This window comes from Chanodichthys erythropterus, chromosome 19 (genome assembly GCF_024489055.1).
Source record: "Chanodichthys erythropterus isolate Z2021 chromosome 19, ASM2448905v1, whole genome shotgun sequence".
NCBI classification, from domain to species: domain Eukaryota; kingdom Metazoa; phylum Chordata; class Actinopteri; order Cypriniformes; family Xenocyprididae; genus Chanodichthys; species Chanodichthys erythropterus.
The window spans coordinates 269819-279616 of NC_090239.1; the positions used below are offsets into that span (position 1 = coordinate 269819).

General features: G+C 41.9%; 1 protein-coding gene across 7 annotated transcripts in view; it reads left to right on the forward strand.

Moving 5' to 3' along the window:
• Window positions 1-9798, forward strand: part of dlg5b.1 (discs, large homolog 5b (Drosophila), tandem duplicate 1) — a 31595-nt gene extending 21797 nt beyond the window's left edge. For 2 of the 7 annotated variants that reach the window (XM_067368927.1, XM_067368929.1), the window contains exons 17-34: window positions 731-833; window positions 926-1061; window positions 1161-1282; window positions 2174-2254; window positions 2375-2534; window positions 2902-2979; window positions 3162-3324; window positions 3398-3531; window positions 4741-4875; window positions 4972-5143; window positions 5215-5363; window positions 5492-5662; window positions 5787-5983; window positions 6065-6208; window positions 6288-6415; window positions 7602-7711; window positions 8029-8138; window positions 8230-9795. In XM_067368927.1, coding sequence (XP_067225028.1) covers window positions 731-833; window positions 926-1061; window positions 1161-1282; window positions 2174-2254; window positions 2375-2534; window positions 2902-2979; window positions 3162-3324; window positions 3398-3531; window positions 4741-4875; window positions 4972-5143; window positions 5215-5363; window positions 5492-5662; window positions 5787-5983; window positions 6065-6208; window positions 6288-6415; window positions 7602-7711; window positions 8029-8138; window positions 8230-8333 — 2397 coding nt within the window. In that variant the 3' untranslated portion in view covers window positions 8334-9795. Of the gene's footprint in view, window positions 1-730; window positions 834-925; window positions 1062-1160; window positions 1283-2173; window positions 2255-2374; window positions 2535-2901; window positions 2980-3161; window positions 3325-3397; window positions 3532-4740; window positions 4876-4971; window positions 5144-5214; window positions 5364-5491; window positions 5663-5786; window positions 5984-6064; window positions 6209-6287; window positions 6416-7601; window positions 7712-8028; window positions 8139-8229 lie in introns of all 7 variants that reach the window. The other 5 variants (XM_067368928.1, XM_067368926.1, XM_067368931.1 and 2 more) reach the window with 5 other exon arrangements.

Sequence of the window (9798 nt, forward strand, 5' to 3'; positions counted from 1 at the left end):
GTTCTGCTGTGGTTTTCGTTAGAACTATTATTTCATTGCAAAATAGAGTAAATACTGACAGTACTGTGTTTGAAATGTACGTTTTATTTTTTGACCTTTTGTATAATAATGTCACGTTTGCAACGTGTGGATATTTGGGAGCAATTACGCTCTTGCTCGTTATCATAGTTAAATACAAGAACTCACACAAGTTATGTTTTTGTATCGGAGAAAGTTTGAGTCTTAAATCAAAATTAATCCACTATCTGTGTCTATATTTGTTCTTCATGTGAGTAAGTGTTAAATCCCCACTTTTACAAAGGTGATTGTCGAGAACGGCAATTTAGCGCGATTTAAGGCAGCAGATTCTGCATGCAATCTATCATATGCTGCTTGTGTGGATACAGTCATTTTTGACTGTAAATGATGAGGTAATCTGATTTAATGTACTGGATTTACAGCATTTTTGCAGTTAAAAAAATATGCTCGGTTTTAATATTATTTTAAGGTAGAATTAAATGAACTACTCAGCATTTTGTACCCCATTTTGTCACCTCACGTACCCCAGTTTGGGAACCACTGCTCTGAAAGATGGGATAATCCTGATCACTCAATCTCCTACAGTCCTTCTGTCGTCTGATTGACAGTTTAGAATTTTTACTAAAGGTTCAATAAGCTGTTCCATTTCAAACGTCAGGGTTAACTCAACTACACGCTCATAATCACTTCCTCATCTTGTTCTCTGCTGCAGAGCTTCTCTCATGACGAACACTCGCCTGAGCCTGTGGATCTGGTTCGGTTCTCTCCTTTCCGCTCAAATCGTCACAGTTCAGGCTTCTCACCTGTACAAGCGCGTGAGTTTGACAGCAATCAGACAGTGACCAGTTCTGTGTGTGTGTGTGTGTGTGTGTGATGTCAAAACCATTATTTGTGTGTTTGTGTCTAGACACCGCTCCCAGAACGCTGTCTCCCTACCCTGCTGTCACCGCGGTCATGAGGAACCCAGTGTACACGGCCTGGAGTCACTGTGTCAAAACCACTAACTCTCCGTCAGTTCCTGCACACACATACACTCAAGTCAGGTACACACACACACACACACACACACACACACACACACTCCCTGACGTATCGCATCTGTTCTGATGTGAGACGGTGAATCTCTGTGTTCTGAACCGCAGTCCGCAGCACCAGGGGCGATGGAGTGTGGATCTCAACCACAAGTGCTCCGGTGAACTGTTCGACGGCTCTCGCGGATCAGGACCGCACAACACCAACTCCCTGCCCTCCAGCGCCAGACTGGGTCTGTACCCGAACGCCACATCACGTGCACTAGCGCTTAAAGGGTTAGTTCACCCAAAAATGAAAATAATGTCATTAATTACTCACCCTCATGTCGTTCAACACCCGTAAGACCTTCATTCATCATCAGAACACAAACTAAGATATTTTTGATGAAATCTGATGGCCCTGCATAGCCAGCAATGACATTTCCTCTCTCAAGATCCATTAATGTACTCAAAACATATTTAAATCAGTTCATGTGAGTACAGTGGTTCAATATTAATATTATAAAGCCACCAGAATATTTTTGGTGCGCCAAAAACACAAAAAAACGACTTATATAGTGATGGCCGATTTCAAAACACTGTTTCAAGAAGCTTCGGAGCGTTATGAATCAGTGTGTCGAATCATGATTTGGATCACGCGTCAAACTGCTGAAATCACATGACTTTGGCGCTCTGAACAGCTGATTCATAATGCTCCGAAGCTTCCTGAAGCAGTGTTTTGAAATCAGCCATCACTATATAAGTCGTTTTTTTGTGTTTTTGGCGCACCAAAAATATTCTGGTGGCTTTATAATATTAATATTGAACCACTGTACTCACATGACCTGATTTAAATATGTTTTTAGTACATTAATGGATCTTGAGAGAGGAAATGTCATTGCTCAGGCCTCACTGAGCCATCGGATTTCATCAAAAATATCTTAATTTGTGTTCTGAAGATGAATGAAGGTCTTGCGGGTGTGGAATGGCATGAGGGAGAGTAATTAATGACTGAATTTTCATTTTTGGGTGAACTAACCCTTTAACTCTCATGACCCTCAAGTCTGTAGTCAGTAATCTCACTGATGAATGTAAAGTCTGTCTTCTGTGACTGATGATGATTCTGTCTGTGTTCACGTCTGTAGGTTTGTCTCAGTACCGCGAGCAGCGCATCAAGATTCCCTCCACCCCTCGCTATGCTCGATCTGTTCACGGCTCTGACAGAGGTGCTGACCTCTCGTAAAAATCTGATTTATAACATCACATCACTTCCTGTGCTGTTGCGTGAATGATGGACGTACATAAAATTGTACAAACCAAAACATTTTTGTTGTTGTGTGTTTCAGGATCGCTGTCTCATTCTGACTGCAGCAGCCCAAGTCTCGTAACTCCGCCCCTCTCTCATCTGGACGCCACCTCCTTCACCAGCAGCCAATCGCAGGGCTCCATCTCCGCACAGACCAGGCTGTCAGTCAGCCCTGTGCCCATAGACAGGAGAAGGGACAGGTAGAAACAGACATAGAAAGAACTATATATTAAAGAGTTCATGTGATTTACTCACCCTCATGATCTCACATCATTCTGTCCAATAGAACAGCTCATAGTTAGTACAAAAAGGACAAAAGCATGTAAGGATCTTAACAGTCGTCCATATGACATAATGATCGAATAAACAGATTCACACCCATTCACAGAAGCTCTAAAAGCGCATGCGGGTTGATAAAAACATGAGGGTGAGTAAATATGGCGCCATCTTGCAGCCTGTCACGGGCGTTCTCCTCCTCTTCTTCTCGTAGTTTATTTACCTCAGATCTGCTTGACTCCTTTCTAGTCTGTCTGCTCTTCTGCCCCATTTCTCTCCTTCCTGCTCCAGATGTGCGTTGCGTAACAGGTCTAACCTGAAGCTTTCTCGAGCTCAGAGATCGTGGTTTGCATCTTTACGGACCCTGAGGTTTGTCCACTACGCAGTGAGAACACTAAAACAAACTGTGTTAGGCTTCATTCACAGTTAAAACAGGCTCAGTTTTTATCTGTGATTTTCTTATGTCCTCTTTTATGTCATGTGTCTTTAAATGCTCTTAGAACTCTGGTTGATGAAGCTGATGGCCCATATATTGTGTTTCTGCGTTTCAGGCCATACATAGAAGAGCCACGATGTGTCACTATCCCCAAAGGGGCGGAGCCTCTGGGCATCTCCATCGTGGGTGGGGAGAATGGTGGCATTTTTGTTTCCAAGGTAACGGGGGGCAGCATTGCTCAGCAGCACCACCTGGAGTTTGGAGATCAGCTGCTGGAGGTGCGTTAAAAAACACTCTTTAATTAGGAATCTTAAATTCAACACCTGTGAATCACTTCCTGTCTCTCTTTAGTTTAACGGCATTAATCTCAGGAACGCCACGGAGCAGCAGGCGAGACTCATCATTGGGCAGCAGTGTGACACCATCACCATACTGGCACAGTACAACCCACACATGTACCAGCTGGGCAACCACTCGCGCTCGAGGTACGCACACATGGTACATGTGACTCTCTGGTGCTTTCAGAAAGATATATTCATGCCTTATAGTTGAAGCTAGGGGATTATATAGTTTATTATGTAGTTTATAGTTTTCTATCATAAAGAAGTGGCCACATATTAAAGTAAACATTTAAATTAAATGTTGTTTGGACAATATTAAACAAGGATTCGATCTGCTGTAACAAGGCCACTGGCGCATTTGTTATAATACGATGATTGTATTTTAAAAGTGTTGTTCTATAAAACCTTATGATTACTTACTTTTGATACTTTATTTGAACCAAATATTATTGCTTCATTGTTATATATATTTTTAGTCATTTTAAAAGCTTAGGTCTATTTTTATTACACAAAAAATCTGATTAATCGTTTTGGAATTATTTTGGGATTTCCCGATCAATCGCCAAAAATAAGAGACGTTTACTCAATTAACTGCCAAAATAATTGACCAGTTACTCGTCAAAAATATTCGACCAAATACTCATCAAAATACTTGATCAGTTGGTAAAATTGTCAGATTACTTGTTTTAATCACAAAAATAATCGACCGATTGTGCTGAAATAATCAGCCGATTACTCATCAAAGACAATTGACTGACAATCGATCAATCATCAAAATAATCGACTAATTACACGTCAAAACCGACCAATTACTCATCAAAAATAATTGACCAAGTACTTGTCAAAAATACTTCATCAATTGGCAAAAATAATCGACTAATTACTCGATTAATTACAAAATAATCAACCAATTGTGCCGAAATAATCAGTCGATTGTTTTGACGGGTAATTGGCTGATTATTTCGGCACAATAGTTGATTATTTTGCGATTTAATTAAACTTGTCAGAATACTCGATCAATTGGCCAAAATAATCTACCGATTGCTCGATTAATCGGCAAAAATAATCATCCAATTATGCGTAAAAACCGACCGATTACTCGTCAAAATACTCGATTACTTGGCAAATTAATTGAGCGTTTACTCGATTACCAAAATAATTGTTACACAATATACATTTTTTAACAAAATTAAAAACTAAAAAATAGTATATCGTTTTGCGTGAGTGTACAGTATGTATGCAAATGAAGTTGCAATTCATTTCAAATCATCAATTGAAATTATTAATGAATTATGACACCTGTGAGGTTTATATCGATTTGGTAAGACTCAATTTGTCAACTCATGCCGTCAGCTCCCGCATGGAGTCGTCCATCAGCTCTCACTCCACGCCCGGAACACCTGACACGCTCAGCGAACAGGACGAGGGCACCATGACCCCGCCCTCCAAACAGACCACGCCCACATCCAGCCCTCGCAGCGCCGTCAGGTAACAAACGCGTACTTTTTCTCTCGCTACCAGCGACGTAAACACGCCCCCTGCTCTGATTGGTTTAACTGCGCTGTCTGCTCTGTGATTGGCCAGGGAGGGCAGGAAACAGGCGGAGCCGAGGCAGGTGGTGCTGAGGAAGACTCAGGTGGATCTGGGGCTGAAGATCTGCGGAGGAAACCTGATGGGTGTTTTCGTGGAGGACCTAGAAGAGGACAGTCCTGCTCGAGGAGCCGACGGCCTGCAGCCTGGAGACCTGATGCTGGAGGTACGGAGGAGAGATCACACGTGTTTCGAGACGAGACGTTTCCCTGTTGTGATGTCATTTCCTGTTTGCAGTGTAACTCAGTAAGTCTGAAGAACAAGACGGCTGAGGAGGTGTACCTCGAGATCCTGAAACCCGCAGAGAACGTCGTGCTCAGGGTCCAGAACCGACCTGAACACTTCCGGAGGGTCAAAGACGCACCTGGAGACGGGTTTTACATCAGGTAACGTGTGTTTTGAGTTTTGACTAGAATATAGAATCATCCTTCGTTAATTATTACATTAAGATTAAAGCCACATATGAATATTTAATGACATTAAATCATCTGCTCTTCATCTGTTTGTCTTTCAGGGCTTTATTTGACCATGTTGGTGATTTAGAGCAGGAGTTGAGTTTCAAGAAGGATGATATTCTGTATGTGGACGACACGCTGCCCAGGGGGAATTTCGGCTACTGGTTGGCATGGCAACTGGACGAGAACGCACAGAAGCTGATGCGCGGACATGTGCCCAGCAAGTGCATGTATGTGATCTTCATGTAATCATCACTGGTTTTGTTTTTTATAGTTAAATATGAAAAATTCATTCAACACTCTTCAGTGCACATGATGAAGCCTGTGTGTGTGTGTGTGTGTGTGTGTGTGTAGGATGGATCAAGATTCCCAGCGGCGGTACAGCATCACAGACGGTAAGGACGAGAGTGGATCCGGTAAAACGCTCTCGGCCGCGGCGCGCCGCTCGTTCTTTCGCCGTAAGCTCAAACACAAGCGCAGCAGCTCCAGAGACGGGCGCGACGCTCCCGCGGCAGACGCCGTCAGCACCGACTCCATGCTGTACATGGAGGGTGAGAAACAACACATGTGACATGTTCTGAAACTGCAGCTTTAGTTTCTCATTGACTCTGTGTGTGACTGTGTGTGTTCAGACTGCGTGAGTCCGGCGTATCAGCGCGTGCAGAAAGTGGAATCGGCCAATCGCAGGCCGGTGCTGATTCTGGGGCCTCTGGTTGAGCCAATCAAAGACATGCTGCTCAGAGAGGCTCCTGGGAAATACTGCCGCTGTTTACCTGGTGAGACTGCGCTTTCATTTTTGCCTGTTTATGACTGCGGGATGATGTCAAATTCTCACTCACTCCTGGTTTTGTTCAGAGGGGATGAAGGCTACCCAGCAGGCCATTGAGAGAGGCGTCAAAGACTGTCTCTTCATCGATTACAAGCGCAGGAGCGGACACTTTGATGTGACCACGGTGGCGTCCATTAAGGAAATTACAGAGAAGGTGAGAGAAGCGACTACGTTCAGGAATACGTTCAGTTTGAAGTGAATCTGAATCTGATTTCATGAATATTTAAATGGTTTTGCTTAGAGACAACAAAGCCTATTTAGGGACCGATTTAAATACAAAAAACATCCGGAAACATTAAGGAGAAGAAATCTAGGTTAAAAATGAATAAATTGTCATATAAACTAGGGCTGGATAAAAAATATTGATTTCTCGATTTTAATCAATTCTCATTTTTACGAACCAATTCTTAAATCCCAAGAATCGATTAGTCTCGTCTGTTTTCAGTGGATGAATGAACAGAATATGTAGCTCCCAATAATCTTTGTTACTTTTGATATGAAGCAAAGTCTCAGATTTCAAATGACGTCCATCTTATTATGAGATTCAGAAAATAAATAGCGTTTTGGCGCTGTTTAATGTGGCGTGACGGATCGCTTTAGCGCCTCAGTTAAAGAGAAGCATGTGATCATCCTCTCCTCCGCTTTAATACAAGTTACAGCGGAATAAACATGAACATCTGAAGGTATGTTAAAATATACAGTACAACTTACTGAAATCCGTATCATGTCTCGTGTAATCGCTCAATCAGTGCTTCAACCTCAAAAAAACAGCTTCAATGTCACGTGACGTCACATTTACCTCAGAAAAACACATTCAGTGACCATAAACTCATTAGTCAGCTAGAAAAGTGCTCTAGAAAGATAAATATAGCGATGCACCGTTACATATTCATTATAATGTTCTTCATTATTTAATGCATGTTTGAATAAATCAGCCGCCATTTAAATGTTTATATTTAAAAAAAAACGAATTGGAGTAGAAATATGATTATGTAATTCTAAACTGTATTTATAATAAAAACATCATTGAGTGTAATTGAAGTGTTTGTATATAAATAAGTTAATTTAACCTTCAGTATTATTACAGTAGCACCAGCTGACTCTCATGTGTAGTTTACAGCATTAGCTGAGAGATTTTTCCTCTAGAAAATTTACCATGTGCTGAAACTGAAATACTACATCCAAAATAATCGATATCAAATCGAAAGCATGTGAATAGTAATCGAATTGTGAAAATTGTCAATACCCAGCCCTAATATATACATATACATATATCTGTACATGTTTTGATGAGATTTTATTATTAGTTTTTCACTCAAAACATTCTCTCTCTCTCTCAGGACTGTCACTGTCTGCTGGACATCGCACCTCACGCCATCGAGCGCCTGCACGTCGTAAACATTTACCCCATCGTCATATTCATACGATACAGAAACGCCAAGCAGATCAAGTAAGTGACGTCTGCGTCGGATGTTTGCATGGACAAATGCTCATTTGAGCTCATTAATGTCTCAGATTCATCCTGAACGTGTTTTTCCTAGTATTAATGTGTCTCATCGCATTCAGCGCATGCAAAAACATACGACACAATGCCTTATTCATTACTGCATGACTCTCACATAATGAAAAAGACTCAGTGTAATGAGTCACTCTACTGGACTTGAGTCACATGACTTATTAACTTGAGACTTGAATGCAAAGACTCTGTGCTTCTAAATGCATGTGCAGTAGTTGTGTCTGTACTCAGTGTGTGTTTCATGGACGCAGGGAGCAGAAAGACCCCGTGTATCTGCGAGACAAAGTGTCACAAAAACATTCCAAAGAGCAGTTTGAGTCTGCGCAGAGGATCGAACAAGACTACAGCAAATACTTCACAGGTCTGAGACGCACACGCATGCATTTACACGGTGACGCACGTGTGACGACGACGTGTTGGTGTGTGATTGTGTTGCTGCTGTTCTGATGCAGGTGTGGTCCAGGCCGGCAGTCTGTCCAACACGTGCTCTCAGATCATGGCCGTGGTGGAGCAGGAGCAGAACAAAGTCCTGTGGATTCCTGACGGAAGCACGTGAAGAGAGTCCCCGCGACAGATAAACACACTTCCTTCACAATAATAACAACAACAACACTCCACTGCTGTAAAACTCCCCCGGGGCTGGGCGCTGTCATGCGTTCATTAAATATGAAGCGTTTAATGAGCAAGCAGCTCATTTCAGCTAGATTCACAACTCTGATTCAAAGATTCACACCTGTTTTATGTAAATATTGCTGTTTATATCGCCCAGCCCTGAACAGACACTCCTCAGGCCGCGATCGCATCCGTGATCGAGCAGCAATATCCTCCGTTCACTGTGTTTTCTCTGTGGTAACACTAATTTATGAGGGCTTTCATGTAGTTCTTCATGTTTACAGAGCTGAACCAGCTTACTTGAATGTTTAACTTCACGTATCTGTCCCTGCGTGGGTCCGATCGCATCCCGCTAGTTCCACACAGACGCTCAAAATACTGACCGTTAGGCTTGTTTTCTGATCGGCGCGTTAAAGGATTCATTCACCCGAAAATGAACCTTCTGTCATCATTTACTCTCTCGTTCAGTGGAACACAGAAGCGGATGTTTGAGCTGCTCTTTTCCGCACAGCGAACGCAGACGGGCCTCAAAACACGAGCCATAAAATAATGTTTTTAGAGAGCCGAGGGGGAAATGTTCATTCTGAGACATTTTCCATAGAATAAAGTGTCATTTTGAGACGTTATTTCAGTTAGAATAAAGAGTTTTTTGTGGTTGTGATGCTCGACAGCATCCGTCTCCGTTCTCTCACTGCGTGGAAAAGAGCAGCCTGAACTTTCTGCAAGTTCGGGTTTGAAACGACAGGCAAATCTTTTTCGTTTTTGGGTGAACTACTCCTTTAAGCTTTAATGTAGCAGTTTCTTTATTTCATTTTCTTTTAAGTGTACTTTTTTATTATTTAAATGAACGATGCAATAATCTGCTGCATGATCATTCTACTATATGCTCTGATTATTTTTACAGTTTTTAACAGTTTAATTTAAATGTCTTTTGTGGTCGAGTATCTTCCTGTTCAGAAACAGACGTGCCAAACGGTTCCTTCTGCTTTGCCTGTATTTTGCACTTGAGTTGGATGGAAAGGTGGACAGACCTACTTTACTTTATTAATCCCGACGGGAGATTCAGTAATCCTCCTTCAGGAATAGTTAGTTAATCCTCTCTGTAGTGGTACTACACTAGTCTTCCTGTTTACCTTACAGACGGGTGTTCACCAGCCACAGTGACATCACTTCCTTTTCTGACCAATGAAACGAGTCGCCTGGTGTAGCTGCTTCAACATCACTCTCCGTTGGTGTTTGTAGCTGGAAAAAACACATCATTCCATTTAAAATGTTTTATAATTGTATAACACATTGGTACTGCCACATTAAAGAATCCTATGACAAAAATATGATTTTGTAATTGTTATATTAATAAAGTCTAAATTAAACACGGCTGTTTACACTTCTTAGTCATTTTTCCCCACCGT